The sequence below is a fragment of the Saccopteryx bilineata genome, chromosome 12 (genome assembly GCF_036850765.1).
Source record: "Saccopteryx bilineata isolate mSacBil1 chromosome 12, mSacBil1_pri_phased_curated, whole genome shotgun sequence".
Classification (NCBI taxonomy): domain Eukaryota; kingdom Metazoa; phylum Chordata; class Mammalia; order Chiroptera; family Emballonuridae; genus Saccopteryx; species Saccopteryx bilineata.
In genome coordinates, this window is record NC_089501.1 from 24,297,246 (window position 1) to 24,318,782 (window position 21,537).

At 37.1% G+C, this 21,537-nt stretch overlaps 1 protein-coding gene across 6 annotated transcripts in view; it reads right to left on the reverse strand.

Annotated features, from left to right (window-relative positions):
• PTPRK (protein tyrosine phosphatase receptor type K) overlaps nucleotides 1–21,537 on the reverse strand; it is a 591,572-nt gene that overhangs the window by 276,901 nt on the left and 293,134 nt on the right. For all 6 annotated transcript variants that reach the window (XM_066248523.1, XM_066248520.1, XM_066248518.1 and 3 more), the window contains exons 4-5: nucleotides 15,991–16,072; nucleotides 13,795–13,910 (exon numbers count right to left, since the gene is read on the reverse strand). In XM_066248523.1, the coding sequence (XP_066104620.1) occupies nucleotides 13,795–13,910; nucleotides 15,991–16,072 (198 nt within the window). The remainder of the gene's footprint in view (nucleotides 1–13,794; nucleotides 13,911–15,990; nucleotides 16,073–21,537) is intronic.

The following is a 21,537-nucleotide window of genomic DNA, read 5'->3' on the forward strand; positions in this document are numbered from 1 at the left end:
TTAACTGTGACAGGTCTGAAAATAAGTGTGTGTCCCGATTCTCGCCAATGAGATATGATAGGACTAGGTCAAGTCATTTCCAAATAGGTTTCCTCACTTATAGAGAAAACACAGTGGGTCTCCCTTTCTTTGTCTCAATATCTTGCCTAAAATGCTAAAGATGGCAAATTAAGAAGAAAAAAGCAGTCAGGTTATCGATAAAGTGTGCGAAATGTCAATAATTCCTCTTTTTATGGACTTCCTGCTAAGTGACACACCACATTTAGATTCCTATTACTTTCAGGTTGAAATCCTAAAAGTTAATATGGTACAGTTAGAATTTGGTACCGTTTATTTCATCTTCTCTTTTCAAATCTTGATAATAAAAATAACATTTAATTTTAAGTTAAATAACGTGGCATTTAGAACAGTTCCAGAGATTATTTTCCTCTATTGACTTGAAGAAAAAACAAAATTACATTTATTGTTTTATTTATTTTTCACTGTGTTTTTCCCCCCTAGAGCAGACAACTCCTTCATCCTCCTAGCACTGAAGAGACTGGAAAGAGATTGTTCTCCTACGATCGGAATTCAGGTTCCTGTTCAAGAGCATTAAGAGGATTGCATATGACTTGTCAGTAGTTGTCATTTTTTTCCAAAATTAATCCCAGAGTAAATTTGAAATCTGTAATTAAGTGAGATTGAAGTGAGTTATATAAAAAACCAGCCAAATTAATCCCAAGGACAAGAGAGTATATTACCAGGGAGTGCCTGCCAGATGAAATCATTCATCGATCACAGGTATGATACAGCTATCATCATCATCATTATCAAACAATTAAATTGAAGGATTTTAGAAACAAGAAAGAATATCATGAGAAACTTAAAAGTGTATAGGCCCTGGCAGGTTGGCTCAGTAGCAGAGTGCTAACTCTGTATATGGATGTTCTGGGTTTGATTCCTGGTCAGGACACACAGAAGAAGTAACCATCACTTCTCCTCCCCCCCCTCTTTTCCTTCCCACAGCCATGGTTTGATTGGTTTGAGTATATAGGATAGGCCTGGGCACTGATGATGGCCCCATGGAGACTTCACTTTAGGCACTAAAAACAGCTCAGTTGTGAGCATGGCTCAAGATGGGCTGAGCATCGGACCTAGACAGGATTGCCGGGTGGATCCCAGTTGGAGCGCATGAGGGAGTCTGCCTCTCTAGCCCCTCTCCTCTCACTTGGAGAAGAAGAAAGGAAAAAAGTTAGAAACATTATGTTATTATTTAAAGAAAAGCTTACATTAATATCTACTAGAAATTATGTTTGTTTTAATAGATTAAGCACTGAATAAGAAAATGGTATTCCTCTAGGGATAATTACACTACACTGATAATAGTAAGTTCATCCAAGTATTTACTATTTGGCAATGAAAGGGTAAACAATGTGACTAATATCTGGTGCACAAGAAAGAAAATGGTGGAAATTATTAGGATTCTGATATAAAGCTGATAAAAATGTGCTGGGGATGGCAAATTACTAGAATCAGGATTATAAGTGTAATAGGCAAATTACTAGAATCAGGATCATAAGTGTAATAAAAAATAAAAAGCAGCTATTAAGAAAGAAAAGTTTTAACCTAAGAAGCACAGTTACCTTTGCAGTATTGGGAGAAGGTGACCAATTGGAGGAGCCGCCAAACAGCGTGAGAGCAGATTGAACCAGAACTGGTTCGGGTGATAACGAGGTTTTGTGCTGAGATGACTATTTTATTAATGTCACAATTTCTCACTACAGTAGTCCCTCTTAATCAGGGAGAATATGCTTTAAGACCCCCCAGTGGGCACCTGAAAGCGTAGGTAGTACCAAACCTCATGTGTGTGTGTGGGGGGGAGGTTTGGTGCTACCTACACACACACACACACACACACACACACACACACATATACAGTTTTTTCCTATACATACATAACCTATGATAAATTTTAATTTATAAATTAGGCACAGTAAAAGATTAACAATAACAACTAATAATAAACAATTTTAATAATCTATAATAAATATTATGTAAATGGGGCTTCTTTCTCTTTCTTTAACTATAATATTTACATTTTTCTATCTAAACTTATCCCTGAATCTTATAACCATCATTTACTTGCAGTAAATGACCTGACATCACTCTTTTCCGGGACTCTGCTGAAGTCTTCCTATAGGCTCACTGCTTTCTGGTGCGACTATTGCCGTTAATCGGAACACTTTTTCTGTTCATGACTTCCCTTCACAAATTTAATGTCTTTTCCATCTTAACAAAGCACTTACCATGCATTTTGGCCGCAACCTTCACAGTTTAAAGCAAGACAGTAAAATCAGCACAATTTCTTTTCCTCCTTCACAATTTCACAGATGGAAGATTGGGTCTGAGCATACATACATCTTAGCAACCTCAGCACATGATATTTTTTTTTCTTTTCTTACAAAGTCCGAACTTTCACCTTTTTACTTAAAGGAAGTACTTTATGTCATCTCTTTTACATATCTGAAGCATCACTTCCATCCAAGCATTACCACTCTGGAACTTTGGGGGCATTATTAAGTAAAATAAGGGTTACTTGAACACAAGCACTGTGATGCCACTAAAGTCAATCTGGTAACCAAGACTGCTACTAAGAGACTAATGGTTGAGTATCATAGGGGTCCCCAAACTTTTTTACACAGGGGGCCAGTTCACTGTCCCTCAGACCGTTGGGAGGGCCACCACATACAGTGCTCCTCTCATTGACCACCAATGAAAGAGGTGCCCCTTCCGGAAGTGCGGCGGGGGCCGGATAAATGACCTCAGGGGGCCGCATGCGGCCCGCGGGCTGTAGTTTGGGGACACATGGATGCTGGACAAAGGGATAATTCACATCCTGGGCAGGATGAAGAAGGCTGCTTCATGATTTCATGAGATGTTGAGAGTATTAGGTCATATGCTAAATAAAAGCTCTAACAGCAAAGCCTGATAATAGTAGTATTATGAAACTAATCAATCTAAACTAATAATATTATGATGGTTTTTTGATGTAGGGATTTGGCTAAGACACAGTCTTATTAGTCAAGCAAATACTAACCTAAATGTCCTAGTGAAAGTATTTTGAAGATGGGATTAAAGTCGTTAACCAAATGACATTAAGTTAAGGTAATTATCCTTAAAGGCGATTATGGATAATCTGGGTAGATTTGATTCATTCAGTTGGCATGTCTTTGGAGTAGAGCTGAGCCTTCCCTAAAGCAGAAGAAATTTCACCTGTGAATAGCGACTCTACGCCTGAACACTCTAGCTGCCCTTTGTGCATTCTGTAGTCACACCAAGAGCCACCTCTTGCATTGCGAAAGGCTCAGACTTGACTATGGATCTTGTTGGCAATCTTACAGGAAATTCAGAAGAACACGATGAACTGAAGAGGATGTTTGTATGCAATCAAAAAGATGTAGACTCTGCAAAACTGCCTCTAAAATGGCCTGGGTTCCCAACAGACAAATTGTGAGGAAAAGAAACGGATAGAGGACAAACCCAACAATTTAAAGATACTTTGACATCTATTTTTAAAAATAGACAAGACTAATAATCTACTGTCTGTGGACAAATATGTAAATGGAAAACAATAAAAATAAAACAAACAAGGGCTAACATTTATGATAACTGTCATTTGTAGGGGTAGGAAGATGAATCAGTCCTAACAGGGATGCACAATTGGAAGGAGCTTCTTGGATGGCTGACTGAGTCTCTTTTCTGACCTGTGTGCTCTGTACCTTATGAAAATTCATTGAATCACAGATTTCATTTTATGTAATTTTCTATAGCTATGTTTTATTTTATAGAAAATGATTTTAAAAATATTAGTTCTTTGGCCCTGGCCAGTTGGCTCAGTGGTAGAGCGTTGGCCTGGCATGCAGAAGTCCCGGGTTCAATTCCCAGCCAAGGCACACAGGAGAGGCGCCCATCTGCTTCTCCACCCCTCCCCCTCCTTCCTCTGTCTCTCTCTTCTCCTCCCGCAGCTAAGGCTCCATTGAAGCAAAGATGGCCCGGGTGCTGGGGATGGCTCTGTGGTCTCTGCCTCAGGCGCTAGAGTGGCTCTAGTCACAACATAGTGACGCCCAGGATGGGTAGAGCATCGCCCCCTAGTGGGCAGAACATCGCCCCTGGTGGGCGTGCCGGGTGGATCCCGGTCAGGCGCATGCGGAAGTCTGTCTGACTGTCTCTCCCTGTTTCCAGCTTCAGAAAAATACAATATACATATATTAGTTCTTTATATTACTCCTTTTCTTAAAGAAGAAGCCCAGCCCGCTGCCAGCACCCGTGTGGTAATACTCATCAGAGAAGCTCAATGGAAATTTGTGAAGTTGTTTGAAAAGACACATCTTCAAAATGCACTAAAAGGGCAGCTCTAGAAACTATAGGAAAGTATGTTATTTTGCACACAAAAAAAGAAGTAAAATGTAATTTATAGGCATCAATAAGAAGAAATCTTTAAGCTTCTATGACTGCCTGGCTTTTACAGTATGCTCCAGGGATAGATAAGATAAAAAATATTCCACACATTATTCATTTATAATCAATTAGGTAATCTGCACACAACAAACTCAAATTTGTAAATTATTAAAGAAGGAAAAGAATGTACCTTATCTTTAAGGCATTGTACTCTTTATGGCAGAAAGCCACATAAAGCCAACCAAAAGGACCTCAGGAGCATTTAACAATCCCATAAATTAAATATATTTAGACTCTCTGATGCTCATTGTTACATGCATACACATCCCAAACACCATAAATTAAAGAAAAACATTATAATCCATGATATATAATCAGTAATTTTACTTCAAGACCAATGACCATAATTGAAGCCATAAATAAAGAATGCCATGAGATCAAATACACCAATGTCCTGGGGCAGTGGTCAGCAAACTCATTAGTCAACAGAGCCAAATATCAACAGTATGACGATTGAAATTTCTTTTGAGAGCCAAATTTTTCAAACTTAAACTATACAGATAGGTACATTCCTTATTGCGGTAGCGCCCACACGTGGTAATTTGTGGAAGAGCCACAATCAAGGGGCCAAAGAGCCACATGTGGCTCATGAGCCGTAGTTTGCCAACCAGGGTCTGGTGAAAAGCAAGATTGATCAGAATGATAGCAATTAACTACTAAATATCAATAGAACATGACCTCTTAAGTGGAGAATTAATTGTAAACCAGTATATACACAGAAAAAAAATCACTACTGAAGGATAAACAGAGAAAATTAGAGTTAAATAGCAGACAAGTGTTCATCTATCAGTTGAAGTCTAGAAGAGTTTACAAGTCAGGGTAGCTCAGCAGACTGGCTGACACTCCTCTGCAACATTACTCCTGTTCCATGTGCCTCAGGTACAGAGAAGCCAAGGTTGAAAGCACCGGGAGCCTTACCACTGATGAAGCCTCCTACGCGATACCAGAACCACCCTGAGGTTTAATTTGGCCACAGGCTTTAATCTGCCTGGTGCAACTTTTATTAAGGTTAAGATAAACCGAAAGGAATGGGAATGTCTCCTCATTTTTCACTCCCATAAAGGAAAACCTATATGCAGTTATGAAGGTACAAAAGAAAACAGTAAACAAATGAATCTAACAGACAAATTAGTTCCGGCCCTGGCCGGTTGGCTCAGTGGTAGAGCGTCGGCCTGGCGTGCGGGAGACCCAGGTTTGATTCCTGGCCAGGGCACACAGGAGAGGTGCCCATCTGCTTCTCCACCCCTCTCCCTCTCCTTCCTGTCTATCTCTCTCTTCTCCTCCCGCAGCCAGGGCTCCACTGGAGAAAGGATGGCCCGGGCGCTGGGGATGGCTCCATGCCTCTGCCCCAGGCGCTAGGGTGGCTCTAGTCACATCAGAGCGACGCCGCTGTTGGGCAGAGCATCGCCTCCTGGTGGGCGTGTCGGGTGGATCCCGGTCGGGCGCATGCGGGAGTCTGACTGCCTCCCCGATTCCAGCTTCAGAAAATACAATAAATAAATAAATAAATAAAATAACAGACAAATTAGTTCCAATTCGGAAAATAAGACCAAACTCACTGGCTGGCTGTAAAAATAAAATTTTCAGAAAATTTAGAAAGAAAGCTGTCTTTATTACTTCTATCTCACCTCTTCCTAAATTCCATCAGCTAGTACCAACCAGACCTAAAACTCCACTGTCTTCTTTCATTTGTCCCTCTCCTTCTCTACACACAGATTTCCAATGCCGCTGATGCTGTCTAATTTAAGGTCCTCACTGCTATAGCTTTTTACTGCTTTTGTCTCCAGATCATGGCCAGTCCCAACCCATCATAAACTGTATTTCCTTCTACTTCCCAGATTGACCTTCCACTCCAATAAGATCTTCCTCTTGATGTTCCTAATCCATCTACACATGCACACACTAATCTGCACAGATAACTATACCCACTTAATCTTTGCTTATTTGAGTCCTATATGTTCTTCAGAGATTCAATCAAATCTTCCATAAATTCCAATTTATGCTGTTCTCTGTCAACTCTATAACAGTATAGTGCTTAGATACTATAGGGTCTTTTCTTACTCAGTTATAAAAGCATCTTTCAGGGCTGAAAATATCTTAAAAAGCATTCAGCTTCACGCTACATCTTTAGCAAGGGCTTATTCAGACTATGTTTGGATACTTCCACTACTAGTAATTTTATTACCTTCTGGAATAGTTCATTCTAGGCTTTAACAGACCTAAAATTAGAAAGTTCTTCCTATTTATAAGCTGCTTATCTCCCTCACCATACAGCTTCAAAGTGTTAGTTATTATTGTACTTCAGTCTCTTCTGAGTACAAATTAAATCTCTCTTTTATATTTCCAATATTCCAATTCTAAGATTTTAAGAAATGGCTCTAGTCTCCCACAAATCTCAAGATTTATTTATACCATGTCCCTTTAGCCATTTGGATGTTGTTTCTTCAACTTTGGTCACTGTCCCAGTAATTATAGACTACCTTTTGTTATTCTAAAATTGCAGATATGGGTCAGCCACTCTAAGGATAATAACCTGGAAAATGTCAGTTTTCACCAAGTCTAGACAGAAGATTTTTCACCATATCTTATACCTTTGTTTCTTTAATCATGATACCCAATGTGAGCTAATCACATATTGCATGTTTAATTAATTTGGCTTTAAAATGTTTCCCTCAAATTAATTTTCATCGAGTTACCCACTATAAATTGCATGCTTCTTGGCACAGATTAATTTCTTCCAAGAATTTTACTTCATTATAATAAATGCAATCTTACTAGATTTTTGTTCTCAAAAAGAAATAGTATCAGGGATAGTAAAATCTCTCATGGAAATTAAACATGCCACAAACATCCTGGCACTTCATATGACAGTACATACATACTGATGGAAAAATACTGCAGCATGGGAGTATCAGTAAGAGCTTTGTGAGAAATTAACTAGATACAAGTTGAAATAATATAGTGATGTACATCACCAGTTAAAATTTTTATACTCATGTTTTTTTTTTTTCTAAATCATGCTTTCGATTTCTACTGTTTTATGACAGTGTTTGTGTGTACTATGGGAACAAGGCTATGACATTTGTCTGGATAGCTAAAACACTGTGTGGCGAGAAAATTCAGATGAACCATTTTCATTGACCCTCGGCTGACATCAGTTGGTTCTGTAAGAGATGAGTCTCTCTCTAGCTGTTTTGAAGACCCATTCACATCTCATTTTACTAATTTTACTCTCTAGCTATTACTCTCAATCCATTACTTAAATTATCTATTGCTTCATAAGGAGTGACATTTCCTTTGGCTGAGAAACTAGCCATATCACAGTACATTAGCCAAGACAAAGCTCACCAAGGGCAAAGCGATGGCAGATTTTCCTGTTTTGGCAGGCCAGCTGCAGTGGCGCAGCACCAGCACCTGCGGCGATTACCACGGATTGGCCCAATTGCCAGAGCAGAGTGATGACACTCTGCATAGGATTACCCATCGCATGTTAGTCAGCCTCATTTCAATTCACCGAAACAAATGGTGCCACCAAATCCACTCACACAACTCCCTACTTTCAGTGACTCCACGGTCAAGTTTCTCTGTCCAATCCAATGATGTGTCTGTGTGAAAGCTGTGTAATGATGGATGGAATCATTAGTATTTTAGTGTCTACACTGTACCTGAAGTCAAAGCATATGGTCTGACAGATGTTCCAGCAATGGGCTTTATTTGATTTTCCAGGTAGGTGTCCACTGATACTGGACCTTCATGAAAGAATACTAATTTACAAATTACAGTCCAACCAGTTTCAACTTTCACATCCTCTAAAGGTATAACATATTATGAAAACAACACTCAGACATGCTTTATTTTATATTTTAGCTACACGAAAACAAAAAGCACCTTTAAACCTAATCAAATCACTTCAACTGGACAAGAGTGACACAAATGTAAGTAATCTTTATAGGTTATTGTCACCTCTAACTGATTAGTACTAACAGTAATTTAGATATTTCATGAAATATTTCATATATTCATTTTTCCTCTCATTCATTATTATTGAGGAAAACTATATATGCAGTGAAATGGATAAATCTTAACTTCTGACAAATATATATAAACCCATAAACCCAACATAAAGATATATGTTCACATTATTCCTGAAACTTTTTCCTTCTCTACTGCCAGTCAATCTTCACTCTCCAGATACAACTATTTAGATTTCAATCACCCTATATGAATTTTCTCTCTTCTGGAGCTTAATATAAATAAATCAGTATGCGTTTTCTGAGTGTGTCTGTCCTTCTTTTGAAAACATAATGTTGCTGAAATTTAGCTATATTGGTTATTACTGAGCAACATTCCATTGCTTGAATAAACCACCTTTTGTTTATTCATTCTTCTATTAAGGATGTTTAATATCTTTATAAAACTGTCTTGCTCAAGTCCTTTTGTGAACATGGGCCTTTATTTCTCAAGCAGATACTGAGGAGTGGAATTGCTATGTCAGGTTTATTGTTGCTTATGTGTTCACTTTTTTTTTTTTGCCATCACATTATCTACTATTCATATTAGTAGGAGTTGAAATAGAAAGGACATAACTACTAACATTTTTAATCTATAAAAAATATATAACTTAAGTCTTCTGTGAGAAAATTTACTGACACTTCTGAGTAATATAAGAAGATGATTTTATTATTTTAATGAGGTATATAACTAGTATAGATTGCACATTAAAATCTCATATGTGATCTTATTTCCTAAAACCTGTGTTTTACCCTAAGCCTTAAGTTATGATCCACAAATTCTCTATCACTGAGGATTCCTTAGGAACACAAAATGACTGATATCCAAAACATTGTAAGAATAGAAAAACACCTGTTTGTGTAGAAAAAAATAACAAGTCATAAGTGTATAAAAATGATATGTTTATATCTAGATATATGCTACTTCATTGAGCTTTATGACAAGAGAGGGATTTAGAAATTTTTTGAGACTAAAAACTGTCTTCTATGTGACAATCTAACTTGAATGGACACCATTTTAAAAATAATACTATATTCCAGAAAGCATCATGATTTCACCATACTTCTAGGTGAAATCAGACTTCTAAAAACATTCAGCCATGTTGTGTTATGTATCAGCAGACTGCTCAGCATATAGAAGGATGTTCATTCAGATTATATATGTTGTCATTATTTACTAAATATTTGCAATAAATGATCTTCTTCTAAGGTTCTAAGTATTACCATATTTCTCAATGTATAAGACAAACCCTTTTTCAAAAAAACTTGGGGTCTAAAGACTGGGTGCTTCTTTACAGTGGTTGTCAAGTCATTTAAGAAGTGTGGCATTTGAAATGACATAGATGGAACTGAGGACAAGGCAGTATATGAAGACAGTGATTCGTCATCAGACACAGATGAGGACAAGCTAATGAATGGAAGTTTTGACAGTGATGAGAAGTTGTATGAATTTTATGATGAATAAAACTTGAGTTCAATAACGTTATGTAATACCTTTTTTTTCCTTCAGATTTCGGGCCCCAAAATTAAGATGAGTCTTATACAAAGGGAAATACAGGAAGATAAGGGTATATAATTTGATATCCTTCAGGAAAGAACAGTTCCTAAAGATATATCCAGAACCACTATGATAGGCTGTATGAATTACCTTAGATTAGCTCAGGTAACTCATTCTTTGAATTTCTTTTTTGTTCTCAATTTTTTAAATGTACCTAATCTCTGTTGTCTTAAACAATAAAAATGGTTAAAATATTGTTAGCTATGAATAATTAACAAGTGAGCGCATTTACTCTTTTTTTTTTTTTTTTCTTTTTCTGAAGCTGGAAACGGGGAGGCAGTCAGACAGACTCCCATATGCGCCCAACCGGGATCCACCCGGCACGCCCACCAGGGGGCGATGCTCTGCCCATCCGGGGCGTCACTCTGTCGCGACCAGAGCCACTCTAGCGCCTGGGGCAGAGGCCAAGGAGCCATCCCCAGCGCCCGGGTCATCTTTTTGCTCCAATGGAGCCTTGGCTGTGGGAGGGGAAGAGAGAGACAGAGAGGAAGGAGGGGGGGTTGTGGAGAAGCAGATGGGTGCCTCTCCTGTGTGCCCTGGCCGGGAATCGAACCCGGGACTCCTGCACGCCAGGCCGACGCTCTACCACTGAGCCAACCGGCCAGGGCCTGCATTTACTCTTTATATATATTTCCATATATAAATTATTCTAAATATTGAATAATAGCAGCCATATTGTCAGTATATTCTAAAAAAGTTGTATTGTGTATTTTTTTATTTAAAGTAGATAATTGGTTGCTTTTTAAAAATTTTTATCCCATATATAGACATTTTACCAATCAAAGCACACTAGTATATAACGTTAGTCATGTGGAAGACAAAAAGTTGATCAGGAGTTTTTATTATATCTGACCACAGCTGCTCCATTAGTTCTTTGCAAGGATGCAGTGATCTCTCACTGAGCTGCTTCAAGAACTTTCATTCTTAGAATTCTCAGCAGATATATTAAGCAGTTGTTTTCACAATGATACTTAAGATATATATTTTCCCATAAAAATCTAATAACAAAAATAATTATAGTTTTTCATCAAACAAAAAAGATAAGGAAAGTTTTCAGGTCATCAAAAATACTATGAAGACACAGAGTTTAGCATCTTTAGCTAGAAGGAATTTTAGTCTCTATCCAGTAACTCCTTTTATAGATAAGAAAATCAAGGCCCAGAATAGTTATAAATTCTCTAAGCCCACACAATTTACAAGGCTATCAGAATTAAAGGGAAGCAATTAAGAACTGTACTTCCTGATTTCTAGGGTTGTTCTACACCAAGCTAAAATAACCTGACATCTATTTGTACAAATTGGCTTGTAGATTCATCAAGGAACCAAGATTTTTTTTTAATGCTTTATTATGTTTCTACTATTTTAAGAAAAGATTAACAAGTTTTTAAGTCACTGGTCATTTTCTAAATGACTCATTTTATACATGTACAATAAATAAGCATCAACCTGGGATGCTGAGGACCCAGGTTCAAAACCTTGAGGTCTCTGGTTTGAGCAGAGGATCATAAACATGACCCTATGGTAGCTGGCTTGAGCCCAAAGGTCACCGGCCCAAAGCACAACGTCACTGGCTTGATCAAAGGGTCACTGGATTAGCTGGAGCCCCCTCCACCCCCAGGTCAAGGCACATATAAGAAAACAATCAATGAACAACTAAGGTGTCGCAACTATGAGTTAATGCTTCTCATCTCTCTCCCTTCCTGTCTGTCCTCATCTGTCCCTCTCTATCAATCAAAAAATAAATAAAACAAACAAAATAACACCACCAAGTAATTGATAGTTTTCAATACTTCTTAAACATGGAGAATAGTTAAGAAAATAAATTAAGGTAACTTAATTAGTAAGGTTCAAACTGTTGAGGAATTGGGTAATATCAATGTCAAAAGAGAAGATAAATATGCAAAAACACCATAGCAAATGTAAAAAAATAAAAGGAAGGAAAAATGTTTCACAGAATACTTTTATCTCTCATCTTTGTTTGAAAAAAAAGGCAGGAGAAAATTTTGAGAAACTATAATGAAATGAGTCAATCTATAAAGTAGGGAAACAAACAAAAAATGAACAGCATTTTGACTAGAACCCACTCAGATCATCAGGGCCAGGATTTCTTTGTTGCCAGAAGGCAGCTGGTGTCTGAGTATACAAAACCCTTTTTATTTCAAAGTCACATTAAATCCTGGGGCATAAAACCAAGGCAGACTGCATAGCCTCTAGCTCTCCACTGTAAGACTATCTGGAGCACAACTCAAGTCAAATGCCAGCTACTATCCCTTACCTAAATGAAAACTAATTAGCAAAATAATTAGAAAACATGTCTAAAAGTATTTTTAAAACTACTATTTAGGCCACAGGGAGAAAGTAAGAGGGATTCTGACTTGATGGTTAGCTGATAAACAAGTTGTATATTATATAATTCACTCTCCAAGAAAAATTATCTTATATTTTAATATCTGTAGGGAAATTAGCATCATCAGAAAACAAGGGAAGGGGCTCCATTTCCTTTTTATATATTCAGGATTATATCCTGATACCTGCAAATCAATTAAGTTATAAAAATAGTAATAATTAGATTTATATAAAGCACACCTGTTATCCAATGTATTAAGGGAATTAAATGATATAACACATTTAAAACATCTAGTACAATATCAGGCATTATACTAGGTATGATTTTTTTACATCATTTCTTATAATCATTATCCAAACCATCTGCAATCTATCTTCAACACTAATTTTACCCCTCTAAAGATACAGTAAAAGAAATCCTGATGTCTATGTTCAAGAAACTAAGCTAATCTTACAATAATTTCTCTTTTTGGTCTCCATTGGCATTCTCAGGAATCTAAAATTCAAATTAATTAAACCTCTGTCCTCATTCTGATGCAAAAAGAAATAAAATAGTAAATGTGCTCAGAGAATGTTATGACTTATGATTTAACTTCAAATATTTTGTTCAATGGGCTTTGGAACTGTTCTTAACTCCTTCACACCTCCTGCCCAGGATTGACAAATTCTTCTCTGCGAACATGGCCCATTCCTTAGTCTTTTGTTTTCTTCATGATTGTTCTAAAGCTCTTTATTTGTACCATTCCTATTTCCCCAACATGTATATTAAATTGCAATTTATTAAAGACATACTTATTGAAGATTTAGTACATGCAAGGCAATGGTCTTGGCTTCATATTTGTGATTATCCTTTATATGGAAAATTCTGAAAAAGAGTTTAAGTGAATCTCTTCCAATTCACATATCCAGAAATAATCCTCCAAATTTTTCTAAAATACATTTTAATAATTTGATTAGGACAGTTCCTACTTAAGTACTATGCTTTTGTTAGTTGAGTATTCAAACTATTAAATGAGGAAATTTTTATTTTGCTTCAGTATGATGTATCTAAAAAAACTTTTCATAGTTTGTACACATGAGAGAATTATTAGGTTACTTACAAACTAATCCAAATATTTTAACTATATGCTGTCATAATTTTATTCATATTCCCAAAGTAGAAATATCTGAAATGAACTTGCAACCAATTAAGTCAAACCTAAGACCGATACGCTCTCTCTCTCTCTCTCTCTCTCTCTCTCTCTCACACACACACACACACACACACACATGCACACGCACACGCACACGCATAGAAAAGAATGAGACCACAAACAGTACATTTGTGCTTTTTGTTGTTTAAATCAAGTGTACCCTTTAGCTCAGCTGCTGACTTGGGCTTACCTGCAGCCATAACTTGTTATGCACAGCATCTCTCCCTGTAGCGATGCACTGAAATGTAGCATTCTGCCCTGCATTGACCTCTACGTCCCCCAGACGGAGGAAATGAGGAGATTTATCTGTGAAAGCAGGGGGAAAAAATTTTTTTTAGCATGAAGAAAACAGATCATGTTACTTTTCCCCAAGTGAATAATGTTCTTAATACTGTTACCTTTGGCCAAGATATAGCATCTGAAAGAAAATTGAGTTTTCTTGTGCTGAGAGACATCATTTCCTCTCACCCAGTTCTTTTTCCCAATAGCTATCACTATTGCTCCATAATTGCTGGAGCATTGTTTACTGAGTGAGCACTCAACAATTAGTGCAGAGAACCACCATGGATTGTTGCAATATGGGCATTAGCGAAACAGTCATAAGTCAAAGCAAGCAGCAAAAAAAGAAAAAAAAAAGTCAAATCTGCACAAAACAAAGCGTAATGGAAAAAATAATGAAAACTAATAATGATATAGAAAATACTGACATATATAACTGTTGAACTATTAAACTACACTTTAAGCAGCTAGATCTTTTTTAAAAGTTTCAAAAGATATCCTCTAGTGCTTCCAAAGAGCAAGTGAATAACTGTATTTCTCTCAAATAGAAAATCAGCTTAACTACTACTTAAATCCACTTCCTATTCCTCTGTATTTCTAAGAAAGTTATGCAGAAAAATATTAGAGCAACAAAAAGTGATGAGTGCAGCCAACATATACTATACATAAATTATATAATTGTTAAATAAGTGTTCTCTACAACTACCTTTAAAAGTTGAAGCTTAGTCTTGTTTTCAACTGAAAGGAAATCTAAACGAGAAAAACTAAGCCTTAGTGATGAAAAGAAAGCTCACGGAGGGCCGTACCACAGTGAAACTGCTGCTGTACTCAATTCATACTTTTTTACTATTTAACGCATGGAAGCTTTTCTTTAAACCCTTGCAATCAAGAAGTGCAAATGGACAGTAGATAGAAACAGCTTTTTCATACAATAGTGAATTAAAATAATTTTGTAAAGAAACTTGAATTTTGAATGCAATAATTCTATTCTTGTTTTCCTTAGAACATATAAAAATCATTTGACCCTTGCCTGCTATATCTTTTTCCAGTGCCCCATTTCAGTAGGCACTTCAGAAGAGGGATATTGGAGCTAGAACATGAGCTAGAACAGTAGTTCTCAAATTCTGAACTCCAGACCAATAGTATCAGCATCACCTGGGAAACTATCAGAAATATAAATTCTGAGGCTCCACCAGACCTACAAATTAGAACAGAAGAGAGTCCAAGCAATCTGGGGTTTGCCATACTCCATAGGGGATTCTGACACAAAATAGGGTTTTACAACCACTCACCAGGAGCACAAGCCTTGATCCCTGGCCTGCTGCCCTTTGTGCAAACTGCTTCTAATGGGCTAGAGAATTTCCTTCAAGAGGATTATTCAACAGATCATCTAAAATTCATGGACCCTATAAAATGGTGCTGCTGGGAAATATAGGTATAGTTTGAATTTATGCCAGCTGTTTTATGCTGGCTCTACTGAGTGTGTGTAATAATTGTCTTTCAGGGAATGCAATGTAAACAAATTCAGTTAGACCATCTAAAGACCAACCAGTGTGCACGTAACATAAAACCACGCACTAGTAAACTGAGTTTCTTGTTTTATTGGCTTTCTATTGTTTTGTTGTTTAACATGATTTAACCAGGTCTTTATGATGACATAAAAATATTCGGCCTAATTTTGCAATGAGGTGAACTGATTCATTTTCTTCACTTCAAACTTCAACTTAGCAGATAACAAAAGCTCATGAGGCTTATTTTTATTTTCTTTTCAGATGAACTCTGACTTATTCTTCTTCTTTGGTTTCTTGTAAAATTTAATACCAAGAGATGGAAAAAGTTCTACCTAGAATTTTATTTACATTTGTATTTGGTTCTCAGTAATTAATTAAAACAATCCTTGAAGATGTATATAATTAGATACAAGCCTGAAAAATATTTTATTTAAAAACTCTAGAAATATTTCAGTGTTCTTTTAAAACTGAACAGAAAGGTAGGAGTAACACAAAAGAGACAGCAATGATCAAGTGATAAACAATTAACAGTCACTGCCAAAATAAGACAAATGTTGAAAGAATATGGAAAAATACAATTCTTAATCACAACCTACCACAAGGATAACTCAATACTTGGATGTCATCAATGGCAATATAACCACTTCTCCCTCCTGAGACTTCAGCTTCAAATATTACCTGTCAGAAAAAAAAAACCCAGAAATTATTTATAACAATCATTTGTAAGGAATTTTCATAACAGAAAAATAGCTATAAAATGCCTAAGAAAATTTAATTTGATTTTTGTCCTATAAGAATTAAAAATTTATCGTGTAATGTAATTTCCTAAACCTTCTACAAATAAACAAAGGATTTCTTTTTGAAGAACCATTAAATTATTGAGTTCAAGCATCTTTCACTAAATTTTTTAAGTACATACTATCAAGTCTTAATAGATTTCCTGAATGGGCAATACATATGCAGAATGAATATACATATGCAGAATGAATGCAGATCCAGCAAATTCTATATTCTTAAATTTTCTCTTATTGCTTTTCTCTATTTTTGTTACTTATTTAACATACATTGAGCACTTACAATATGCCAAGCAGTAAGCTAACCAGTGAAGGTGTAAAATAATCTAAACTTCTTCAGTGGTTGAATTTTCAAAGACAGAGCTCATTAGATAGACTAGTGGCATTCCAGGCAAAAGGTACAATATAAAATTGAATAAAATACTTCTCTGTGTCTGGGGAGCTAAATGAATGTATCTGTATATCTACAAAGACTCAAAAAGCAAGAAATGAGCCCTGGCCGGTTGGCTCAGCGGTAGAGCATCGGCCTGGCGTGCGGGGGACCCGGGTTCGATTCCCGGCCAGGGCACATAGGAGAAGCGCCCATTTGCTTCTCCACCCCCAACCCCCCTTCCTCTCTGTCTCTCTCTTCCCCTCCCGCAGCCAAGGCTCCATTGGAGCAAAGACGGTCCGGGCGCTGGGGATGGCTCCTTGGCCTCTGCCTCAGGCGCTAGAGTGGCTCTGGTCGTGGCAGAGCGACACCTGGGAGGGGGAGAGCATCGCCCCCTGGTGGGCAGAGCGTGGCCCCTGGTGGGTGTGCCGGGTGGATCCCGGTCGGGCGCATGCGGGAGTCTGTCTGACTGTCTCTCCCCGTTTCCAGCTTCAGAAAAATACAAAAAAAAAAAAAAAAAAAAAAAAAAGGCAAGAAATGAGACTAGAAAGGAAGGTATGGAAGACCTTGAACACCACCATCGCTATGTCGGAGTATACCCCATCAATAGTTCCACATTAATATTATATAAACAAAAAAGTTTTCAAGTTCAGTATTACCTTAATTTATCAAGTTTTGTTGTTAAAGTCAATGGCAGAACTTTATATAACCTTTCATTTAATAATGTGTGCTGTGAGTTTTCAAGAGAAAATTCAGCATGCCATATTGCAACATTTTATTTGAGGATGCGTTCCTTTATTTATAGAAATAACATAAATTATTTTTGGAGTATTGTGGGAAGCATCTTAGGAAATGTAATGGAAGTTTATGTTTATAGTAGGAATTATATAATCAAATTGGTCTATTGGAAATTTATTTGGCTATAAGGTGAAGGATGCCTAAAAGCAGATAAGTCTAGAAACAAAGAAGAATAGGCTAGGAGCAATAGAAATAGAGATGTGAGAGGATAAAGACAAGGTAAAAAATAATAAGAATACAAAAGATAAAATAGAATATACTGATTCATTAGCTGTGGTAAGATAGAGAAGACTTATGATTCCTGGCTTGGTCCACTAGATGTATGATACTATTGGGATCCCTACGTAGGACTAGTGATAGAGAAAAAGACAAATCTGAGAGAGAAGATAACTCAGTATATTTCAGACATTTCAAATTCGGATTTGAATTGCCTAGGATACATATAGGCTAAATCCTTAGGAGAGAACTAGACAAATACATATCAAAGAAAAGAGGAGAAAAGCACTGAAATGGAGGCAGGAAGACAGCTAGCAGAACTAAAGCCAACAAAGTGGGATTCAGACGTAATGGTCCAAGAAGGAAGAGAAGTTGTCAGGGAGTTTCAGGCAGGCCAACACTCCCACCAAAAGGATCAGAAACGTCCAGATAAATGACAATAACCATACTGTAAAGCATCAGTAACAACATAAACAATGACATCTATATGAACACCGATTTTAGGAGGGCAGTCTCTCCAATGTGATCGATCCTATGATCCATCTCAGCCATATCTCCTGTCCCATGACAGGATTTGCTAATTCAGGGAATTAGGCTGTGGTTATAGCTCAGAGCAGACCTAGGGCTTCTGATGGGGAGGGTGCAAGCAGCGAAGCTTACTGCGTCTGTGTGGAAACAGAACAACAAACTGGAAACCAGGAGTCTGGATTAAAAAAAAAACAAAACCATACAGGCCATGGTAAAAAATATAAAATATAGGAGGAGAGAGGTCAAGAAAAATTATTATAAGAAAGTATCAACTAGAGTTAGCCATTAGAAGTTCTCTGGTGATTTTCTGACAGATTGTTTTACTATAGCAGAGAGGCAAAAGCCTGACTGATGGCTGATACCAAGTAACATTTATTGAGCACTTACTAGACACAAGAGGCTGTCCTAAACTAGCATGAACATTCACGCAAGAATCTGTTGTTGTTTCTCTCCCTAATTCCCCCCACCCCATGCATTCATTTAATCCTCACTACAACCATATGAGATAGGTATTATTTTTATCCTCAATTTAAATAATAGTTAAGTGACTGGACCAAAGTCTAACAGCAAGTAAGTGGTGGAATCAGCTGACCTACATCTAGGTTGTATGCTTCTATCAACTTTACTACACTGCTTCTCAAAATAAAGAAGCAAACACAGTGAGAACATTTCCTTTAAATGGGTTTTAAATTTCCTCTTAAAGTCTAAAATTTAATATTAAAAAATTAAAGCTATTTTAACAGCACACTAATTAGGTCTCATATTGACTAAATAACAATATGATCAGCAATACAGCCTTTCCACCCTGATACTGTACATCTACATCCACCCAAAAGCCAAGGCTGGGTGGGTGATACCTTTCCCATCCATCCACTTCAGTCGTAAACTTTCTTCTATGTTACTTTTTTTCCATTTCAAGTTTGCCCTTTAAGACTCTTGATTTCACTGGCATAAGTTGAAGCTTACACATAGGAGAATGAAGTCTTTGGAGGAAGAGAAATTCTTCATGATGAAAGGACAGCTAATTTATGAACACAGAACTATATGTCTGTATATCCGTATGAGTTATATTTTATATCAATGTATTTCATGTGAAAACAATTTTCATGTTACTTTTTAAATACTGGAACAAAGGTTTAGCAAGAAATAGAGGAAGGAATCAGACTTTAAGCAATATATAACTTGAAACAATTGTAGTTGTTAGGTCACTTTCTTAGGGATGAGAAAGCTTGACTTTGACTTTCAGCTCGCCTGTTTACAAATTTTTGAGCAAAGCATATAACCTTTTAGAGCCAAGTCTCAGCTCTGTAATATAGATGACACGCAGCTCTCTCTATGATATTTTGTGAGGATGCCGTAGTACTGCCTGTAAAAATGCTATAGAACCCAAAGGTTAAGATTATCAACATTGTTGATATTTAAGGATTGTATACTTGTATCCCGGGAAAATGTTTCATTTGCTTGACTGTAGTTCAACAAAAGGGAAGGCATTGAAAGAAAAAGTGAGAAACCCATTTTTGAAAAAAAATAAACATTCTTGTGAATAGACCTAACATCTGTATAATTAATCATTGTTCATTATCTCAGTTTTCTTTTAGTCAGCATTAATTAAATTATTTTAATTTCTAGGCTCATCTTAGTTTTACTTGCTCTCATTGTTTAACTTCCTTTACCCCATGTAAGTGATAAGTTTAAACACGATTACTACACCCTGGAGAAAAAAAGTTTATTTGTTCTTTTAAATTGAGCTTTATTCTGGACAATAAATTTAGGCCTTGATTTAAAAGAAGTGGTTCTTTATTAAAGGGAATAAAATGTTTCTCTTTTTTAGTGACCTCATTTTCCCTGCTAAGTGCTGTCTTTGCCTCATTAACAAGAGCTTGAGGAAATTTTCAAGATCAGATTCCTTTACTGCTCAGGATCTAATCAGTTTTATCACTTCAACAGAGCCCTCACCTTGTAAGGCTCTTCTGTCCAGTGAGGGGAAACAAATCCGAACAGCTTAATTACATGGAGCGGTTTGGGCTAACGCTCGGGTCAGATCTAATGCTTGGTGTCAAGTAGTCTACCAGGGCTGCCCAGAAGAAGCGAGCACTGAAAGCCACACCACATGTCAACTTGAACCCATCCAGGAGGCCAGCCCGGGAGAAGAATAAATGGGTTCTGCTTTTTACGCTGTTTTCACTCCACTCCATTACCTGGAATATTGAAGGTGATGATTCTAATCAAAATTTTTGCTACTCTAGCCACATTCTTGGATTATTAACTAAATAAATGAAGTAAAGTTAAATTGAAGTAGAGGGGTGGGGGGAGACGAACCCTAAAGAACAAAGACACCCTGATCCTTTGGTAAACTGAATTAATGCAAGGAGGTACCTCATAGAATTGAAAGTGGACCCCGGAAAGTCAGGAAGCCTGGGATCTAGTTGTTGGTCCACACTCACATGTAACCCAAGTAATTTATTTAATTGTGTCTTTGTAGCCTCATCTGGCCATTATTGGCCTTGCCTATTCACAGGTTCCTTGTGAAGACTGAATATTATACGTGAATTGATAAAATGGTAAATCCAAACACCATATAGTGCAGAATATTACAGGTATTTTTAAAATCTGGAAAAAAAATTGTACTGCATTGTCTTTCAATTTATCAATATTAAAACTAGTGTTGCCTACAAAATCAGCTATACATTTAGTTCCTATTCTTTAAGAGTAACTTTAACTTATGGAGAAATTAATGTTAAATTGTTCACATGACTTTAAGTAAAATTGAAGTCTCAGGTTTGTTTTCTATAAAAAGAAATTATGGGCCCTGGCTGGTGGCTCAGTGGATAGAGCATTAGCCCTGCATATGGACATCTGGGTTTTATTCCCACCCAGAGCACACAGGAGATGTGACTGTCTGCTTCTCCCCCACCTCACTCTCCTCCTTCTCTCCTCCTTCTGCTCCCACAGCCAGTGACTTGATTAGTTTGGTCATGGCCTTTGGTGCTGAGGAAAGCTTGGTTGGAGCATATCAGCCTCAGGTGCTAAAAATTCCTTGGTACTCAAGCATTGCCCAAGATGAGGTTGCCAGGGTGATACCAGTTGGGGCATATGAGGGAGTCTGCCTCACTATCTCCCCACCTCTCACATAAAAAAATAAAAATAATAAATAAAAGTAAATAGAGAAACATAAAAAGAAACTATTAGTATCCACCTCAAGGTGTAAGGGAGGATTAAATGAGATAATACACACAAACCATTCAGCACAGCTCTGGGCACACAGTGAAGGGCACCACTGCCATCATGGGAAGAAAACATTCATAAAAAATACAGATATTAACATGAAATTCCTTCACATTCCCTCTCTCTGTCATCAAAAACTTAATCCCCCGGCCCCAATTTGAGAGGAAAAAACGGAGAATACTGGTTATTTTATTCCCATAAACCTCCTTGAA